Raw genomic sequence first — 22,368 nt, 5'->3', positions numbered from 1 at the left:
AAAAACTGTAATGATAAAAAATGGTTTCAATTAAAAATAGAATTAGAAGTGAGTTGGTTCTGATGAGAAGTAAGTGTTTAAACTCTAACACAGGGACTTTGGGACTTGTGGTAGCTGGTATTAAAAAAATGCCAGTGAGGGAGTACAGGAGGAAGGAATATTTCATGTGGCCACCACTGTTTATTGTAACTGTGGAGAATGTGCACATATGAGAAAGTCAGGCACTTAGGTGAAAGGAGAACTGAGACCAGAAGAGGTCCAAAGAGCAGTCAGGCATGCTGACCCAGGATGCAAAGGAAACCATTGAGGAAGCACACCCAGAAACACAGGTGGGAGGCCTTAGACGGGGTGTGTGTGCACCTTAAGGCTAGCAGTTATGAGAACTAAAATCTGACCACTCAAACCTCCTGGGCCAGGCCTCACTCAGAATGGAGAGTAATTATGTTTGGCCAGAAGTTTGTATGCTGAACGGCATTACTTTGACTCCAATTACTAAAGTCGTACCAGAGTGAGAGAGAGACAGAGGGTCTCAAAGTGCTGTGTCTTTGCAAACACAGGTGATGCTCTGGGGTTCAGGGTAGCTGAGAGGAAGGAGCCAGGAGCTACACTGACCTTGACAATGGTCTGATTTCCATTCAAAGTACTCTGAATTTAGGGGTGAGAGGACAAAGAAGGGATCACTTAATCATAATGGAAGTTCCCCCAACATTTCACAAGATAAACAACATTCGACATTACCTGAGGCAATTTTATGCCCCAGGAGACATTTTTGGTTGCCAGAACTTGGAGGGCTGGAGATGTTCCTGGGCAAAGGCCAGGGTAGTGCTTAAGCATATTAAAACACCTTAGATAGCATCTATAACTAAGCATCAGACCCCAATCTCACTAGTAGATTGCTGGGAGACCCTACATCATCAGGCTGCAGCTCCCTAAACTGCAAAGACTCGCCATTTTAAAAAGTGCCATTTCTTGAGAAACTGCTTCTCCAAAGCCAGCAGCTTCCACTGTGGCTATTGTAGTACATGCTCCAATCTAACAAAAACAGGTCTTTCAAGTTCATTATTATCTCAAAAGGAAACAGCTACCAAGCAGATGAAAAAATACAATTAATCAATATAAAATATGCTTTCAGATCATCTGGTAAGGCAGGGAAGGGGAAGGAGAGAAGAAAGAGGGGAGGGAAAGATGGGGAGATAGAAAATGCGATGATATAATTGATTGGTCGTTAGCTAGATGAGACAAGTTAAACTGAATTTCCCTCCTGAAAGTGAAGTATTGTCATGGCCTTCTATTGTCTTTACCAACTAAAAGGAAGTAAACAAAGATTAACATAATAAAACAATTGAAGCTTTAAATCATAAGTCATGTGAAATATATTGGTATTGCATGTGAGGGGTCCAGTTGGGGGACTTCTGGATATATGGATGTTCTGAGACCTAACAGGTATGAAGGTTTTACAGTGACTAGCAAGCAGGATCAGCCCCTAGAACAAGCACCGGAATTCCACTAAATTTAGGTAAGTATTAGAAAATTCTGTTGATACAACCTTCAAATATAGCTACAATTTAACTGCTTATTTCTTTTCCCTTTCCCTCTCTCCTTCCCTCCCTCCCTCTCCCCCCCCCCCTTTCCTTCTTTGCCACTAACTCTGCTCTCAGTTCAGTACAATCATCTGCACTGTATTAACTCACTCACTCTATTAACTTTGCTCTATTAACTCACTCTGATTTTTGATCATTTGGCCTGGGCCATAGTGTTTTCTCCGCTTCTTCTCAAACACGCTAGCTGTGTTCTTGTCTCAGTACTAGTATGATGGTCTTTCTTTACTCTTAGGTACTGGCTCAGCATATTCCCTCTCCTCAATGTGCCTGTTTTGACAACTCTATTTAAGCCTGTAGCCCCTTCTACATTTCCTGTCTCTCTGTCTCTCTGTCTCCCCGTGTCCCTTCCCCCCCAACAGGATTACTCTGTGTATTCCTAGCTGTCCGGGAACTAACTCTAGATTAGGCTGGCCTCAGACTGCAAGTCTCCAATTAAGTTTTCTCTCTTATGAGTTCCCTTGCTCATAGTGTTTCATCAGAGCAATAGAATATTAAGATAGCTTTCTACAATTCTTATTTTTTATGCATAACTGAAGATTTTTAGAAATAAAAGTATTATGCATCTATTGGGTTGTTTAGTGTCAAGTGTTCATGAGAGTACCAAAGTCAGATGTCTGCATGGAAAGAATGACCAATAAGATATGGTACAACTAATTTGCAGTAATGGAATTTTTTGTTCATTTTATGTTTTTTTATTTGCTATATTTACAATTAATTAGAAAGTTTTGGAAATGATCATGAAAGCCCTCAGCTTTTAGACAAAATGATTTCCACTAGTAATCTCTACCTAATTTCCTTAATAAAATATATCAAAGAGCAAGGCCTTTAAAAATATGCCTAGAAGGAAGAAATACCTCTGCTTGCTGAAGGTTAGATAGGCCAAGACCAACACAGCTAAGCATGAAAACATAGCCCAAGGCCATAAACTTCAGACGCTCTCTGGAGGTGCTAGGCATGAGTGGGAAAGCCCACTGGGCTACTTTATGGCTGGTTTCTGTATTTTTGACACCAATGAACAGGGACTGAGACTTCTCATTAATTCAATAAAAGGATGGAACGGGGGAAAGAATAACAATCTCACCGATATTCTAAGAGTACAAAATAGATTGTATTTGGAATCGTGAGTGTTCCTGCTGTATTTACAAACTAACTGCATGACAGCACCAAGGAGAAGAGGGAGGGGTGAGCTTGGGCAGCAGCAGGAGTGGAGACGGAAGAGTAGTGGGATGCTCTCATGTTCAGCACATCCGTCATCATTCACTTTCTCCTTGGGCCCAAGTCCCTAATGCTCTAGCCCCAGAGCTCTCGGTCCTGGCTCACAGACTACCCTTGACCGTGGTGTTCCAGTCACTGCTGGAACTAAAAGACTCTTGGGGATAAAGGAGTATATCTTCTCCAAAGAGAACATAAGAAGCTTTCATGAGGGACCTTGGCTGAGAAATGCTTTTTGGTTAGGGGTGTTTGTTATGTTGGCACTATTCTCATCTCTTCTTTTACTCTACAATACTTCAACTCTACTTGAAAGACAGAAATATGGACAAAGAAAAGTTGTAGAAAAATAAATGATAAATTTAAGCATATGGTTAATTAAAAGTAGTTTTTTAGAGTTGGACAGAGCAATTTTCAAATTCAACTGGAATAACAAAAAACCTAGAATAGCGAAATCCATCCTCAACAACAAGAAAACATCTGCGGGAATCACTATCCCTGACCTCAAGCTATATTACAAGGCAATTGTGCTGAAAACTGCATGGTACTGGTACAGAAATAGGCACGTGGATCAATGGAATAGAATAGAAGATCCAGAAATGAGCCCTCATGTATATGGTCACCTGATTTTTGACAAAGGAGCTGTAAACATTCAATGGAAAAAGGACAGCCTATTCAACAAATGGTGCTGGTCCAACTGGCACTCAGCATGCAAAAGAATGAAAATAGACCCTTTCTTATCTCCTTGTACAAAGCTCAAGTGTAAGTGGATCAAAGATCTCCACATTAAACCAGATACACTGAAACTATTAGATGAGAAAGTAGGGAAAACCTTAGAACACATAGGCACAGGAGAAAATTTCCTGAACAAAACACCAATGGCTCAAGCTCTAAGGTCATAGATTAACAAATGGGACTTAATGAGATTGCAAAGTTTCTGTAAGGCTAAGGACATTGTCAAGAAAACAAAACGGCAACCAACAGAATGGGAAAAGATCTTTACCAACACCACATCAGATAGAGGCCTAATATCCAAGGTATACAATGAACTCAGGAAGCTAGGCACCAGAGAATCAAACAACCCTATTAAAAATGGGGTACAGAGCTAAAGAAAACGTTCTCAATTGAGGAATATCGAATGGCTGAGAAGCATCTAAGGAAGTGCTGGACATCCCTAGCCACCAGGGAAATGTCAATCAAAACAACCCTGAGAATCTACCTCACACCTGTCAGAATAGCTAAGATAAAAAACTCAGATGACAGCAGATGCTGGTGAGGATGCAGAAGAAGAGGACCCCTCTTCCACTGTTGGTCGGGTTGTAAACTAATACAACCACTCTGGAAATCAGTCTGGCGGTTCCTCAGAAAATTGGACATAGTCCTGCCTGAGGACCCAGCTATACCACTACTGGGCATATACCCAAAAGAAGCTCCAACATCTAACAAGGACACATGTTCCACCATGTTCATAGCAGCCTTATTTATAATAGCCAGAAGCTAGAAAGAACCCAGATGTCCTTCAGTAGATGAATGGATACAAAAATTGTGTTACATTTACACAATGGAGTACTACTCAGCTATCAGAAACAATGACTTTATGAAATTCCTAGGCAAATGGATATATCTAGAGAATATCATTCTGAGTGAGGTACCCAGTCACAGAAGAACAGATATAATATGCAGTCATTGAAAATTGGATACTAACCCCAGAAAGCTCTGAATACCCCAGAAACAACTCACAGGACATATGAAGCTCACAAAAAAAGTGGAAGCCTCAGTCCTTCTTAGAAACAACAAAACAAAACAAATAAACAAACAACAACAAGAAAAAACAAAAAGTGTATAGCACCCTCTCAGAGTGTGGTACACCTAGACTTAAATAGTTAATCATTCAAGAGCTATGCATGCAGCCTTGTGGCAATTCTTGATATTTCAAAATCATTATGTTTAATCTTTACACACCAAAAAACTTTGACTATTTCCATGTTATACCTTGTTTTACATGTACTTTATGCTCATTGTAACTAGTAAGACTTCAATGCATACTATCAAACCTTTAAAAATACTGACAAAAACATTCATATAGTTTTATTCCAAAATGTTTCTAAAAATCTGTACATGTATCTCTGTTTTTTTAAAAAATAAAGTTGTAAAAATAGTTTTGTTTCCCCCTTTTTTTGGCTTTGTGGTTCTTTTTCTCTGATGGCAAAAGAGGAAAAACATTAGCTTGCACACATCTTTTGGGAAAAAAAAAAACATAAGGAAACTGAAATCACAGTGTTCCTATTAAAACTGGTATAATGACTCTGAATAGAAGCAGTTCAATTAATTCTTATTTGCAAATAAAGTTTAAGATGCTGCTTATATTAAAGAAAATTCCTGGTTATTATTATCATCTGTAAAGTCGGTGAGAAACACTTACCTTCACATCCCTGTGGATTATGTTATTATCATGACAGTAGCGCAGAGCTTCCAGTATCTGTCTCATGTAGTGGCTGTAAAATACAAAAGAAATCTACAATTAATACACAGTGTCACTGCTTTATAACTCCCACCTTTACATTAGCTAGTCACAATTTTTTTTTTCATTTGAGGAGACAAGACAGTGATACTTAATAAAATGTTGCCAAACTTATATGTTTCTTTAAGACACAATGTTCTTCTGAGCAAAATCCAAAAAATTCCACATAATTTTTCTTTCTTTGTTTTTCACAAGTCACACACACAGACACACACAATATTTTAAAAGCATTTAAAGGAAATATTAACATTAATAATCAACTAAATTATTAATAATTGATAAATAAAAAAGAATTAAAATAAACACACACAATTTCATAAACAGCATTGCCATACACAATAAATAGGCAAGCCTAAAATATTAAAAAAAAAAACTTGGTTACCTCTGTTTAGCTAAACCAGATTACTATGAAGGAAACTACTTGGAGCTATTGGAATGATTCTGACTAAGCAAGTTATGGCCGTTTGTCTGTCTTTCAAACCAGCTCGCTGCTTAGTTTCCATTTGGCCATGAGAAGACTCTACAGAACCCATAAAATCTGATTTCTCTTTGCAACGTAATCAGGCTTTATTTGAGGCCACACTTGAACACAGCAAACCTACTGCTGGACAGCTGGGGTCTGCAGAGGCTTCCACTGGGTGCAGGAAAAGAACCAAGAATGAATTAATGTTTTTAAAACGTTCTAACATGGTCAACTAGCAACAGATTATGACAAGAGTATACATGTTTTCCTTTTGTTATTATGGGTTTATATCTGAATGGACACATCTGGAGTTGAAAATATGGTGAGTTGAAAGTGCACCAAACACGCCCCTAACCTATTACTGAACATGAGAGTCTCAGCTTAGTCTGCTTTAGGTATTCTCAAAACACTAACATTAGCCACATCTTAGTGCGTACATATTACTAGCCCAGCAAAACTTAGAAGTGTAGTTTCTATTGACTGCACGCCTTTCTTATGCCAATATAAAGTACAAAATTGGGAAGTCAAAACTAAGGTAAGACATGGATGCCCTCTCTTTTTATCTCATGTAGCCACACAACAGAAATGCTCTATTCCAACGTTTTATTGTAGTGTTTATTAAGCTTGGTTGTACTTTCAGACAATATATTTCTTACACTAAAACAAAACAAAACAGTTTGAATTAGTGCACTCATAAAGGACCTTACAAATGTCTTTATGACTTTAGACAAAGTAACTGAAAGATTTCCATCAAGTTTTCTCTTTGGTACACTACTGTCTAACATGTTCATACTAATATCCATCTAGGCAACATATAGATTATTTTACATAGTATAACAGATTACAAGTTTTTCTTAAAAATAAGAGATAGAGGAGAATAACCCCAAACATAAAACAAAGCAGCCCCCCCCCCTTTTTTCTGTACAGATCATCTCCTTATACCTGGGCCCTAAACATTTCTTAGTGTGATGCTTCGCTGAGAATGGACATGTAAGGGCTTTGTCTGGGCCAGTGTAGCCTATAACTAAGTTTTGTTTAAATCAGGGTAGACTTAACTTGGCATTGGGGTCTTGTAGTCATTCAAAGTAGATCTCAGAGGAACTGTGATCACTTGAAATGGCTAATAACAAGTGTCAGGAATCTGAAGTAAAGTTTGGAATCTGTAGTAAAGTTACTATTATTAAGCTCAGTCAAAGTCCTAAGTGTCAATCCAGATGTCAAAATAAAGGGTTTAAATTAAGCAAAGTGGACATGTGCCTACAGAGCAGACTATTTTAGATACAGAGTACCAAGCTAGCCACCTAAATTATCTTCAGCAAAAAGAATAATTACATTTTGTAGTGTTAAAAACCCAAAGGAAACTCAGTGGCTGAACATTTTAAAGTGTGATTATCATTGTATTTCATTATCTGGCTGAATGAAGCTCAGCGACAGAGGATGTGTTTAATAAGCACACAGCTCTAGATTTACTTCTCAGCCACTAGAACATGGGGCACTTTATTAGTTGATTCAAATATGCAAACAAAGCAGACTCTTATGTCATATAAGTCATTTCATGAAAAATTACAGTTTATTTTTCAGAAAGCTTGAGAAATGCATATATTTATTTTTCTTTCTGAAGAATCAGGAAAGTGATAATTCTATATAAAGAAACAATTGTCCAATAGTCCAGTTGCTTTCTGTAGAAGGGGGTATTTTTGATGGTAGAAAAATGAGACAGCTTCCCTCTGTGGTCAAAACTGAGTTAACACTTCTAAATATTTGCTGGACAAAAGAGATCGTATCTCTGAAATGTTCCTGGCTAAATATTATCTATGGTAAATAGAAGCAGGGATCTTTGAGGTGTGGACAGCTTCAGGGAGAATGTAAATGTAAGCCAACCAACATTCTCAGTTATAAAACAAAGATGCTTCATGATTGAAATGCTCCCTGAAATGTGTGGAACCCCACTAGCCCTAAGTAGCGAATCTGTTCCGGACCAGAGGTGTATTATTAGTTAATGTGGGAAGTGATTCAGGAAGCCCTTGATAGTGCAGGGTTTCAGATGGGCCTTTTGGTTGCCTTCAAGCTACACATCATTAGGAAAGCTTGCGACTAGGAAGGATACCACTCTGATTTTAAGAATTGGAGCCGATGACCTTATGTTAGCTTATTCCACAAACTAAAGAACAGGAACTATCATTAGCTGGGGTGTGCTATACTGTATTAAATAAGCATTATACAGATCTCTGCTTTGTGCCATGTTTTGCTACTCTTCTTGAAACAAACACAGCTTAACCATTTGATTGAGTCTCCCAGTCTTGCAGTTACACTCACTAGAATTTTCTAACAGAAAATCATAGAAGCAGAGAGAAGAAAGGAAAACTTTGCAGTTACCTGGCAAAACATTCCCTACCATTAAAAGTTATTGATCTGGTACAGGAGGGAAAGCAACCAATAATGAATGGTACCTGAGTCTCCCTGCTTCCATTTTCATTGTTAGGAAGTAGAGACGTCAATAAAGTGTGTCTGAACCACTCTCTGAATAATGTTACTTACTGGTCCACTCCTGCTGCTTCCTACTCCATTCTGATGAATTCCTTTCATAAAACCATTTTAACAGCAAATATAAGTGAGTTTTTAAAAAAATCAATAAGCTTTCATCCTGACACACACACACACACACACACACACACACACACACACACACACACATCTACCTTTTTGGTCTCAAAAATGAGAGAGCCCAAAAGGCAATTCACTGCATGACATTACCTGTACATGTCTATGCTGAGACCCAGAACAACTGTAGACCTAGGATTGAACCTAAAGGCAAACTAAAAAAAAAAAAAAAAAAAAAAACAAGGCACCACCAAAAACTAGAAATGAGAGGAAAAGTAGCTGCCACCATGTACATCAGGTGTTCCAGTGCTGTTGGTTTTCAAAAGAGGAACAAAACTAAGCAAGCAAGCAAACAACCAAACAACTAAACAAACAAAAGTCCCCAAAAGCAACAACTAACAAATCACCTCCCTTTGTTGAGGAAAAGTTTGAAAAATGAAAATTCTGAAATTCTGATTTTTCTTACTTTCTGTTGTTTTTAATAACTGTACAAGAGAGGGTGTAGGGTAGAGCACCTGACCGGCATGTGACAGGTCCTAGAGCCAGGTTAGTGTTTGGTGATAAAAAAAAGATAGACAATAGTTTCTTTGAATTAAGAAATGTGTGTATGTAAAAATCTGAATTCAATTTACTTTGATAAGGTATTTTACAACAATGACACAAGAAAATCCGGATAATGCTGACAGTCTGGAGCATTAGAGCATGCTTTTTACGTTAGAAGCACAAACAAGAATGACAATTTAAAAATTGTGCTTTAAGCTCAAAATAGAGAAGTCAACCTAAAAATGTGCTCTAGAAAGCATGCTATATAAGGAAAGAGGACACTTAGCTTTCATTCTGCCATATGTCAGGGATACAAGTAAGTAGTATAGTTAACACATTAAGCTTTCATTTGCTTCTTTTCCCCAGCTCCAGGAGTATATATAAAAAAGCAACCATCCCACACTGACGCTATTCTTATTCTGTGCAACAGTTACATCCGCTTCATCCTTGACACTGGAGCCTTTGATCCTCAGCCAATCTACATGGGGCTAGAATTATATTAAGGTAGTTACTTAGTTGTTTCCAACTATGTCCTAGGGTGGTATAGTTCTAAAAGGAATGATAGGAAAGTTAGAATCACTTGATACAACTGTTTTTCAAATGATAAAACGTTTTAATAGATCATTGCAGGTTTGTGAGTCAGTGACTGAGAGAGAAAGGGATGGAGAGATGCTGTATCTCATGTATCAAATCAGTAACCTGCAGCTGTACTGCTTTATGCTTGTAGGTTAGTAGTGCAATGCATTCATGGCTACTATAATTTTTCTTTACTTTGAGTCACTGTTCCACTTAGTATAACAGCCATTGCTTGGTTGAGAGTCAATATACTGGCCTGAGGCAATATATTCAGCAGGAAAATGATGCTTTTATTTCTGCTCCTCTGATGCTTTTGTGATTTTCTTAGATTAACTGATGACATAATAATCTGATACCTCATAAAAAGCAAAACAAAGAACTAATACGGCGCAATATGCCAAGGCTGAACATCAGATAAAACCCCCAAGCTTAATTCCTGGATACAGACCCCTCTTTGTAGAAAGGTATCAGGAATCAGTAAAACAGAAGTACGTGTGTGCAAAACCAAAGCCATGTTAACGGATCCAGTATTTGCCATTCATTACATATTTCCACCTACTGCCCAGCTTCTACCACACATACTAAAGCCACTATGTCATCTGAGAGATGCTTGCAGACACTTCTTTCTCATTTCCTTCTTTTACTTCCACTTGCCTTCTGGGGATTAGATGCAGTTACGTACCTGGCTACAGCTTCACTGTATACAAAACCAGCATCAGCTCGTTTTACGATTTCAAAACACAGATCTGCTCCATCCATACTGCAGAGAAATGTGAAAAAAGGATATTAGAAAAGAGAACCTTCCAAGACAATATTCCACTGTTCAGAGCTGGCTGACTACTGACAATATTATTAAACCTCCCTTCCTTTAATGAAAACCATACACATTGTAGAGGGCATTATAACCAGCTGTGAGAATCTACAGAAAAAGAAAGCTTTCAGGGACATACCAAATAACACAAACAACAGTAATAAGCCTCACAATGGAGTAACTGTAAAGGTGATGGGGATGGTTTTTTGAATTAAATCTCCAAATTCTCCATGATAAATTATGTATTTTAAGAATACATGGCTTTTAACAACATTTTGCAATAGTTATTACCAATAAATGGGAAATTTAAGTGAAAGGAAAAAAATAATAAGCCAGCATAGAATTTATTTTATCTTCCATTACCCAAATCAATTACTGCAGACATGTTCTCATGCTGATGTGTTGGTAATAACCTGTTACTGCCTCGCCCTAAAATGTAAATTAGTTCTAATTTCTCACCTGGTAGGTCAGATAACTTTGACCTAATTTGCCCAGTGACATTTTAAGAAAATCAAACTGTACATAGACTGATCTTATTAGTGATTTATTTTTATTGAAAATAGATTCTTCTTTCATACAGTACATCCCAACAACAGTTTTCCCTCCATGCTTCCCTCTTAGCCACCCCACCCCGCCATCTCCCTATGCCTAGTCCCCCTCCATTCCCATCTATAAAGAACACTCCTTCAGTCCTTAACAGCTTTTAAATGCTAACAGGCTACAGTGTGCATTGTAACACTTAGGCTTTATGCAACCTAAGGACACACAAATATACAGATACATACATGAAACGCATGCAAGAGTGCTTATATTAAAAATTATTCAAATATTAACAGTAAAATATTTATAATGCTTTAAAAAGGCTTAGAAAATATTTTAAAATTCACTAGGTCACTTTTCAAATAATTACTGCAGATAACACAAAAACTCCCAGGTACTTACGTATGTATTATGACATTTCACAGGAAGCAGTCTGTCAGGTCTCTTTTCATACTTACAGCTAAGCACCCCATAAAGTCAAGATTTTGATTGGATAAAGTAATAGGAACAGGACTTAAATCTGCCTGGCTATGTCCACTGCTTTAAATCTATCTGGTTGTGTTTATTGCTTTTCCCAAGGAATAGATATATACATATATCAAGAACAAATATATATATGTGTATGTGTGTGTGTATAATGCAAAGAACAAGTGTACACCATCAAACCCTATAACAGTAAAAAGTTATAAAGTAAAAGTAAAAAGTCTTAAAGACCAGTTTATACTTTCAACACACTCTAGTCCAATACTTCGCAGTATACCAAGCGCAGAGAACTTTTACCTATTTCATTTGGTTCTCAGTGTGGCTTTAGCAAGTGGAATATTTTGATATTTATATAAGGCTTTTACATGCCATACTTCCTGGATATTTTTAGTGTGAAATAAAATTCTTCAAATTGTTTATTATGCTTAAAAATTATACATTTATCTTTGTTTTTAAAAATAAAGTTGTTCAATAAAAATGTTTATTATGAAAATAACTGTGTTTTTTTTTAAAAAAATTCTTCCAAGTACTCAAGGCTCACATGGTTTGCAAACAATTCTGATCATGTGCTAGAGGAGCATTCTGGAGTAAAAGTCTCTAGGTCAAGGTATTTGCAATAATGCTTTTGCAATCCATATTGCCAGACACCTCTCACCAACTGCACTGTTGCTACTTGTGTCAATGTGCCCTTTCCTCTCCATTGCTCTCACAATGACGCCTCTTTTTCATCTTTGCCCGAGAGGAGGGAAACAGTCATTTATGCTTTAATTTATGTTTCCTTGATCACTAGCAAAGCTGAGTATTCTCTTTATTTCTTTTTACTGAGGAGTGAAAAATGTGACTTTTAGAACTGGCTATAGTTTTAAGTTGGATAGTTGCTGTATAAGGATTTAAAAAAATGAAATCTCAAAGTGAGGGTTTTCTTCAATTTCTCCTTTTATTTTCCCTTTTAACTGAAATTTAAGGATAAGTAAACCACTCAAAAAGTTGGACGAAGGAGGAAGCCAACGACTGCATGATACTGTAATAAAATTTTGAACCTGTCTTGAGAACTAAAGGGAGACTTATGAGATAGATCCAGGGCAAGAGAGTGGAAAAGGAGATGATGATGGGGAGGTGGCAAAGTAATACAAGGTCAAAGGGTAAGTAGAGGACCATGTTGTGACATAATTAGGAATTATTTACTGACCATTGTTAGTTTCTTTCCAGATAGAGCTGAAATAAGAGTATCTCCAATGGGAATCTGTGCACATGCTCATACAGCACATAGGCACCTTTTACTTTTGGTTTCTGTTCCCTTCCACTGACTGATCTATTTTTGTATCTAGTATCATAGTTTTCTACCTGAAGACCCAGCTATAACACACCCCAGGGCATACACCTAAGATACCCCATCATACCACAAAAACACACGTTCCACCAGCAGCCTTATTTGTAATAGCCAGAAACTAGAAACAACCCTGTTGTGCCTCAAACAAAGAATGGATACAGAAAATGTGGTTCAAATACACAATGGAATACTATTCAGTTATTAAAAATAAAGGCATCATGGATTTTGCAGGAAAATGGATAGAACTGGAAATATCATCCTGAGTGAGGTAACCCAGACCCAAAATGACATGCATTATATGAACTCACTGATAATTGCATATTAGCCAAAAAGTACATAATACTTAGGATACAACTCACAGACAAACAGGAAGAAGTTCAACAAGCAGGAAGACCCAAGTGACAATTCTTCAATCCCACTTAGAAGGGGAAAGAAAATAATCATGGGAGGCAGAGGGAGGGAGGGACCTGGATGGAAGAGGAAATGGGGAGGGGAAAAGGGGAACAGGAGCAGATATGGGGAGAGGGGCGGGAGAGAGCCCAGAGAGCCAAGAGAACGAATAGAAATAAGCAGCCTGGAGGTGGGTGGGAGGTGGGAGGTACCCTCTAGAAAGTGCTAGAGAACCAGGAGGTGAGAGATTCTCAGTATCATTGGGGGTGACCTTAGTCAAAATTCCCAACACTGGGGAGAGGGAACTCCAAGAGTTCACCTCCAGTAGAGACACAGAGCCTCAAGTGGAGAGAAAGAGCTACTAACCCGGACTCAAAATTTGTGATGCAGAATTATTCCTGTGTAAAAGTGCAAAAACAAAAATGAAGATACTGAAGGAAAGGAAGTCCAGTGAATGGTTCAACTTAGGATCCATCTTATAATGAGGCACCAAGGCCTGACTCCATTACTGATGCTATAATGTGTTTACAGACTGGAGCCTAGCATGGCTGTCCTTTGAGAGGCCCTACCAGTTGCTGACTGAGACAAAGGGAGATACTTACACCCAACCATAGGACTGAAGTCCAAGGACTCCAATAGTTGAATTAGGGGAAGGATTGAAGAAGCTGAAAGGCAGAGAGACCCCATAGAAAGCAGTCTCAACTACCCCAGACCCCAGGAAACTCCCAGAGTTTCTAAGTTAACTAAGCCACCAACCAGAAGCATACCATCCTGAGGCCCTGGGTATATCTTAAGTCGGCCTGCTCTGGCCTCAGTGGGGGTGGGAGAGCACCCTCTCAGAGGCAAGCAGGAGGAGGAATGGATTGAGGAACTGTGGGAGGAGGGAGTGATGGAGGTAGGGTGGGGTAACAACTGTAATGTAAATAAATAACTTAAAAATGGAAAATAAAAAAATGTATAGTGTCTTTAAGAACATTTTCTCCCAGTTGAACATTCAAACAATTTCATATAACTGGAAAACATCTTTATATTTTAGTGAAGATGGAATTATTTATATATTAACCTCGATGATTTAATATTTTCTAATATTTTTAAATCTCTGAATAATATATCTTTTACTTCTTTTCACATCTCTAAATAACACTTTTAAGATTTTTTATAGATGCTAAATAGTGATTATCAATTATATGCATAGGTATTATATCTCTATATAGACAGTTACATTTTCTCTTTTTCTTGTTTCCTTCCTTTCTTTTGACTTTAGTGCCGAGGATAGAACTCAAAGTCTTACACATGCTAGGCAAGTACTCTACTATCAAACTACATCCCTAGTTCTGGTGTTTTAGTTATTAATAAATGAGGTCCTTTGAACATTCTGTTTATTTTTTTAAATTCAGGGATTTATAACCAGGACCACTGAACAAAACCACAGGTGTAACTTTTAAAATATGTGGCCAGAGACAGAGCTGGGTCACTGCCATCAGGACTCAGGGCACCCAGAAGAGTCTCAGAAGTGCTCTCTCTCCTGAGCTCACAGGTGAGCCCCCACTACATTCCCACAGACTATACGGGGAGAGACCACCAGAAACTCTCACAGTGCAGGTAGCAAGGTGCTGAATGGGAACAGTTTGTTCCGGCCCAAAGACAGAGTTGGGCCACTGCCATCAGGACTCACTGCCTGCCTGTAGAGAGCTGAACACCCAGGAGCAATCTACCTCCTGAGCCCCCACAGGAAAAAGACCCACAGGAGAGACAAGCTCCTGTCAGAGACAAGATCACCTAACATCATAGATAACAAGACGACAAGAGGCAAATGCAAAAACCTAAGTGACAGAAACCAAGACAACCGGGCAACATCAGAATGCAGTTCACCCACCACAGCAAGTAGTGGATTTCCCAACACACAAGAAAAACAAGATATGGACTTAAAATCATACTTCATGATGATGGAGGTTCTCGAGAAGTGCATGAATAACTTCCTTAAAGAAGTACAGGAGAACACAGGAAAACAACTAGAAGCCCTTAAAGGGGAAACATAAAAATCACATAAAGAGCTACAGGAAAACACAATCAAACAGGTGAAGGAATTAAAAACGAAAATAGAAACAATAAACAGATCACAAAAGGAGACAATGCTGGAGATAGAAAACCTAGGGAAGAGATCAGGAGTTATAGATGCAAGCATCAGCAACAGAATACAGGAGGTGGAAAAGAGAATCTCAGGGGCAGAAGATAACAGAAAACATTGACAGAACAGTCAGAGAAAATGCAAATATCAAAGAGCTCGTAACCCAAAACATCCAGGATATCCAGGACAGAATGAGAAGACAACTAAGGATAATAGTTGTAAGAGAAAGTGAAGACTACCAACTAAAATGCCCACTAAATATTTTCAACAAAATCATAGAAGAAAACTTCTCTGACCTAAAGAAAGATGACCATGAATATATAAGAAGTCAACAGAACTCCAAATTGATTGGACCAGAATAGAAACTTGTCAAGATACATAATAGTCGAAACAGCAAATGTTCAAAACAAAGAAAGAATACTAAAAGCAGTAAGGGAAAAAAAAAAGGACAAGTAAAATATACAGGCAGACCAAGAAGAATTACTTCAGACTTCTCAACAGAAACTATGAAAGCTAGAAGATCCTGGACAGACATCATACAAACCCTAACAGAACACAAATGTCAGCCCAGGTTACTATATCCAGCAAAACTCCCAATTACCATAGATGGAGAAACCAACATATTCCAGGAAAAAACCAAACCAACACAATATCTTTCCACAAACCCAGCCTTACAAAGGATAATAGATGAGAAACTCCAACATGAGGAGGGAAACAACACCCTAGAAAAAGAAAATAAAATACTACAAGGAAACCAAAAGAAGAGAGACACACAAACATAATCCTACCTCTAACAACCAAATAACAGGAAACAATAATCACTATTACTTAATATCTGTTAACATCAATGGACTCAATTCCCCAATAAAAAGATATAGATTATCAGACTAGATACATAAACAGGATCCAGCATTTTACTGTATACAAGAAACTCATCTCAGTGACAAAGACAGACACTATCTCAGAGTAAATGGCTGGGGAAAAAAAAAAAAAAAAACTTCCAAGCAAATGGTCCCAAGAAACACAATGGAATAAACATTATAATATCAAATAAAATAGATTTTCAACCAAAAGTTATCAAAAAAGATAAGGAAGGACACTTTTTACTCATTACAGGGAAAATTTATCAGGAGGAACTCTCAGTCCTTAACATATATGCTCCAAATACAAGAACACCCATTTTCATAAAAGAAAGCCTACTAAAGCTTAAAAAATGCACTGCACCCCACACAGTAATAGTGGGAGACCTCAACACCCCACTCTCATCAATGGACAGATCATAGAAGCAGAAACAGAACAGAGACACAGTGAAACTAACAGAAGTTATGAACCAAAAGGATATTATAGACATCTATAGAACATTTTATCCTAAATCAAAAGTATATATTTTCCTCTCAGCACCTCATGGTACCTTCTCCAAAATCGACCATATAGTCAACAAAAAACCAGGACTCAACAGATACAAGAATATTGAAATACTCCCATGCATCCTATCAGATCACCATGGATTAAGGCTGGTCTTCAATAACAACAAAATCAACAAAAAGCCCATATACACATGGAAGCTGAACAATGCTCTACTCAATGAAAATATGGTCAAAGAATAAATAAAAAAATAAATTAAGTATTTTTAAGAATATAGCAAAAATGAAGGCATAACATACCGAAACTTATGGGATACAACTGAAACAGAATGAAGGGGAAAACTCATAACTCTGAGTGCCTCACAAAAGAAACCGGAGGGAGCATACAGTAGCAGCTTGACCACACATCTGAAAGCTCTAGAACAAAAAGAAGCAGATACACCCAAGAGGAGTAGATGGTAGGAAATAACCAAACTCAGAGCTGAAATTAACCAAGTAGAAAGAAAAAGAACTAAACAAGAATCAACAAAACCAGGAGCTGGTTCTTTGAGAAAATTAACAAGATTGATAAACCCTTAGCCAGACTAACTAGTGGGCACAGAGAGAGTATCCAAATAACCAAAATCAGAAATGAAAGGGGAGACACAACAGAAACAGGAAATTCAAGAAAGCATGAGATGCTTCAACAAAATTGAAAAATCTATAGGAAATAAACAACTTTCTAGACAGATACCAGGAAACAAAGTTAAATCAAGATTAGATAAACCATATAAACAGTCCCATAAACCCTAAAGAAATAGAAGTAGACATCAAAGGCCTCCCAACAAAAAAAAAAAAAAAAAAAAACAACCAAACCAAAACAAAACAAAACAACAACAACAAAAAGCCCAGTACCAGAAAGGTTCAGTACAGAATTCTATCAGACTTTTCACAAAAGACTTAATACCAATACTCTCCAAACTATTCTACAAAATAGAAACAGAAGGAACACTACCCAACTCATTCTTTGAACCCATAATTATGCTCATACCTAATGTTTTAATACAGAAATCCATCAACATAATCCACTATATAAACAAATTCAAAGGGGAAAAACCACATGATCATCTCACTAGATGCTGAGCAGGTATTTGACAAAAATTCAACACCCCTTCATGTTAAAAGTCTTGGAAAGATCAAGAATTCAAGGCCCATACCTAAACATAGTAAAAGCAACATACAGCAAACTGGTAGCCAACATAGAATTAAATAGTGAGAAACTTGAAGCAATCCCACTAAAATCAGGGACTAGAAAATGCTGCCCACTGTTCCTCTACCTATTCAGTATAGTACTGGAAGTCCTGGCCAGAGCAATTTCACAGCAAAAGGAAATCAAAGGGATACAAACCGGAAAGGAAGAAATCAAAATATCACTATTTGCAGATGACATGATAGTGTAGTTAAATGACCTCAATTCCACCAGAGAACTCCTAAAACTGAAAAACAACTTCAGCAAAGTGTCTGGATATAAAATTAACTCAAACAAATCAGTAGCCTTCCTCTACTCAAAGGATAAACATGTTAAGCAAGAAATTAGGTAAACAACACCCTTCACAATAGTCACAAACAATATGAAATACCTTGGTATGGTCCTAACCAAGCAAATGAAAGATCTGTATGACAAGAACTTCAAGACTCTGAAAAAAAATTGAAGATGATTTCGGGAGATGTAAAGATCCCCCATGTTCATGGATTAGAAGGACGAACATAGTAAAAATGGCCATCTTGCCTAAGGAAATCTACAGATTCAATAAAATCCCCATAAAGGTATCACCTGAATTCTTCGTAGGGTTAGAAACAGCAATTTGCAAACTCCTTTGGAATAACAAAAAAAACCCAGGAAATGGAAAACTATTCTCAACAATAAAGAACTTCTGGGGTAATAACCATCCTTAACCTCAAGATATATTACAGATCAATCAAGATTAAAAACCTCATGGAATTGGTACAGAGACAGGCAGGTAGATCAATGGAACAGAATTGAAGTCCCAGAAATAAATCCACATACCTATGGTCACTTGATCTTTGACAAAGGATCTAAAAACATTCAATGGAGAAAAAACATCCCCTTCAACAAGTGGTGTTGGTTCAACTGGCAGTCAGCATGCAAAAGAATGCAAATCAATCCTCTTCTATCTTCAGGTAGAGACTCAAGTCCAAGTGGATCAAAGACATCTACATAAGACTAGGTACACTGAAACTAATAGAAGAGAAAGTGGGGAAGAGCTTAGAACGCATAGGTTCAGGAGAAAATTTCCTGAACAGAACACCAATGGCTTATGCCCTAAGATCAAGAATCGACAAATCAAACCTCATGAAATTTCAAAGCTTCTGTAAGGCTAAGGACATGGTCAAAGGGACAAAATGGCAGGCAAAAGACTGGGAAAGGATCTTTACCAATCCTATATCTGATAGAGGGCTAATATTCAATATGTACAGAGAACTCAAGAAATTAGACTCCTGAAAATCAAATAATCCTATTAAAAAATTGGGGACAGAGCTAAACAAATAATTCTCAACTGAGGAATATCACATGGCCAAGAAGCACCTAAAGAAAGGCTCAACATCCCTAGTCACCAGGGAAATACAAATCAAAACAACCCTGAGATTCCACCTCTCACCAGTCAGAATGGCTAAGATCAAAATCTCAGGTGACAGCAGATGCTGGCAAGGATGTGGAGAAAGAGGAACACTCCTCCACTGTTGGTGGGTTTGTAAGCTGGTACAACCACTCTGGAAATCAGTCTGGTAGTTCCTCAGAAAATTGAACATAGTACTACCTGAGGACCTAGTTATTCCACTTCTGGGCATATACCCCAAAGATGCTCCAATATATAACAAGGACATATGCTCCACCATGTTCATAGCAGCCTTATTTATACTAGCCAGACGCTAAAAAGAACCCAGATGTCCTTCAACAGTGGAATGGAAACAGAAATTGTGGTACATTTACACAATGGAGTACTACTCAGCTCTTAGAAACAATGACTTTATGAACTTTCTAGGCAAATGGATGGAACTAGAAGACATCATCCTGAGTGAGGTAACCCAGACACAAAAGAACACACATGATATGTACACACTGATAAGCTGATACTTGCCCCCCAAAGCTCTGAACACCCAAGAAACAATTCACAGACCTTTATGAAGCTCAAAAAGAAAGAAGGCCAGAATTTAGATGTCTCAGTCCTTCTCACAAGGGAGAACAAACTGACCGGAGGAAATACAGGAACAAATAGAGGAGCAGGGATTGAAGAAAATTCAGATATAGCTTCACCTTGGGATCTATCCCATATGCAGCCAACAAACTCAAGCAGTATTGGTGATTGTAAGAGGGAGCACCTTCATGGAAGGAAGAGGAGGGGGAGGGGGATGGGAGCAGGGAGGGTGAAGGGGATAACGTTTGAAATGTAAATACATAGAATATCCAATAAAATAATTTTAAAAAATAAAAATAAAATAATGTGGCTTGTTTTATGAGGGGTTATTCTGAAAGAATAATGACCATGAAATTACCTTTCTATTATTAAAGCCATCTGATTATTTATAACATTAACTGATATTAACTAAAAGCAATGCACTAATTTTAAATTTCATTAGGTAAAGAATTAAAGCTAAAATATTGTAACTTATGTAATTCTTATTCAGCAAAAATTTACTTTATACAATTCATAATATATACAATCCTGTTATAATAACCTTGAACTTTTACACAAAATTGATTTTATTTCTTTGATAGATCATTTGAAAATTCAATAGTTGTAAAAACGGTGAGAAGGTCTTTTTTTGCTGATTTTCTATTTGGTTTCCAATCTTTGGGTGTTTATTCAGCTGCCAGGAATGTTCAAAAAGCACATCTTGTAATTTCCTATTTTCTGAGTTGTCTCCACTCTGAGTGTCATGAGAGGGATAAGAAATCCTCTTTTGAATCAAGAATTAAGAAAATGATCCAAAGTCAATGTATCAAATAAAAGAAAAAATAGGTATAAAACTGCAAGGTATGAATGTGGGGTGAGAATATGCAATACCCAATTCTGCCAGTCTGGCCTATGGATGATTTTGAGCTGAAAGCACAGCATCTTATATCATGATTCTGCTGGCATGTCAAATTAAAACAGCAATTTCTACATGTTTACACCCAGTATTTCTATCCATCTCACAGTAGAACATGTAACAAATGGCATATTGGCATTTGTATGCAAATAATTCTTTGAGGAACCCTGTTATAAAGGACAGACAAAATTCTCTAACCAGCAGTTCCTCTGAAGAGAACAAAACAACTACAAAACCTATTAGAAATTAGAAACATAATATTTTACATTTTCAAAGAACAAGGAGCATCAGGAGCGAGATACTATCCGTTGAGAACAGGGAATGGGTGACAGCTCAAAGGGATGAACAAGAAGAGCTGCTTCTGCCTCGGTGGGAGAAGGGCATGCAGACGGTGAGCTATACAAAGGCGGCAGCTGTGGGAGAACACTGCTGTGGAACTATGAAATGACGGAGTCCTATCACTTTTCCACCTAGGGATCTAAGGAGTGAACTCTTGTTTGGCAGATGTCTGAAGAGTCTGTCAAAGACTAAGGTCCTGAAGAAATACCCCTTGCTGGCACTGAACGTTTTGAAAATTGGATGTAGGATACATTCTGGTGTAACAAGCTGGTAGCATAGGAAACCACTAAAAGATTATTATTAATTATTATGTAGATAAAAGATAAACCTAGAAAATTTCAGCAAAAGCAAGCATTCAGGGAGTTCATTGATCACGATGTAGTTGTGTTGGGAGAAAATTAGTGAAATATTAACAAGGTCCTTCCAAAAGTTGTTAGTTGAGGAATGTATACTCAGTAACTTATCAATCAAGAAAAAACTCAATGATAATTTGAAAATATTTCTAACATTAATAATAAAGAATAGGGGTCAAAACTTGTGTGAAATTGAGGGATCAACATGGGTGTGGTGGTACACACCTTTAATCCCAAAATTCAAGAAGCAGATGCCAACCTGGTGTACATAGTATATTCCAGAACTGCATTTTAATAAGCTGGAACATAGTTATAATCTTTCAGTGTAAGACGATGGCAATCAGTGTAACACATAAACAGACACATACAGACAGATATACACACAGACACACATACACACACAGATACACACACATATACGCAACTTGGCATTGGAGAAATGTTTCTTTAGTCATCAAATTCGTTGCTCATGGGAAAAAATACATCAATAATCAACATAACCTTTCTATAGGACAACTTTATAGTGCTTGTCAAATGCTTTAAAATATATGTGTGTTTTGGGACTTCTTTAATCTTATTCTAAAGGAAGAATTAGGGGTATCTCCCAGTTTTAATGAGAAAGGTTTATCATACTTATTTACAATAGGAAATTGGGAGAAACTTAAATTTCAGTGGTAGAAGAATACATATATAAATTGTGGCAAACTCAGAGTGAAGAATATTAAATGATGCTATATATTTATGATATAAAAAGATGTTCATAATTTAGGAAGACACAGCAACAGATTCCGTGTCTGTATGTAGAGATGCAGAAGTTGTTGGCTAGTAAGTGTATTAAAGAGTAGATAGAATGATACTTCAAACACTTTGCTCTGTTTTACTTTTTCATCAATAAACAAGCATTTACCACATGAAGTCAGTTCTAATCATTAAAAATGTGAGAAGAGTCCTTCAGAACAGTGCTGAAGTAGCCATTACAAAACAGTTTGAATCCATCACTTCGTGTCGATGATCTTATTTTTCT

The 22,368-nt window shown here is 37.4% G+C and overlaps 1 protein-coding gene across 1 annotated transcript in view; it reads right to left on the bottom strand.

Annotated features, from left to right (window-relative positions):
* CASK (calcium/calmodulin dependent serine protein kinase) overlaps window positions 1-22,368 on the bottom strand; it is a 346,973-nt gene that overhangs the window by 150,277 nt on the left and 174,328 nt on the right. The window contains exons 4-5 of the mRNA XM_080910355.1: window positions 10,197-10,274; window positions 5,233-5,305 (exon numbers count right to left, since the gene is read on the bottom strand). Coding sequence (XP_080766481.1) covers window positions 5,233-5,305; window positions 10,197-10,274 — 151 coding nt within the window. The remainder of the gene's footprint in view (window positions 1-5,232; window positions 5,306-10,196; window positions 10,275-22,368) is intronic.

The sequence above is a fragment of the Micromys minutus genome (assembly GCF_963924665.1).
Source record: "Micromys minutus genome assembly, chromosome: X".
NCBI classification, from domain to species: Eukaryota; Metazoa; Chordata; class Mammalia; order Rodentia; family Muridae; genus Micromys; species Micromys minutus.
The sequence above is the reverse complement of the archived record's forward strand: the minus strand, read 5'-3'. Positions and strand labels throughout refer to the sequence as shown.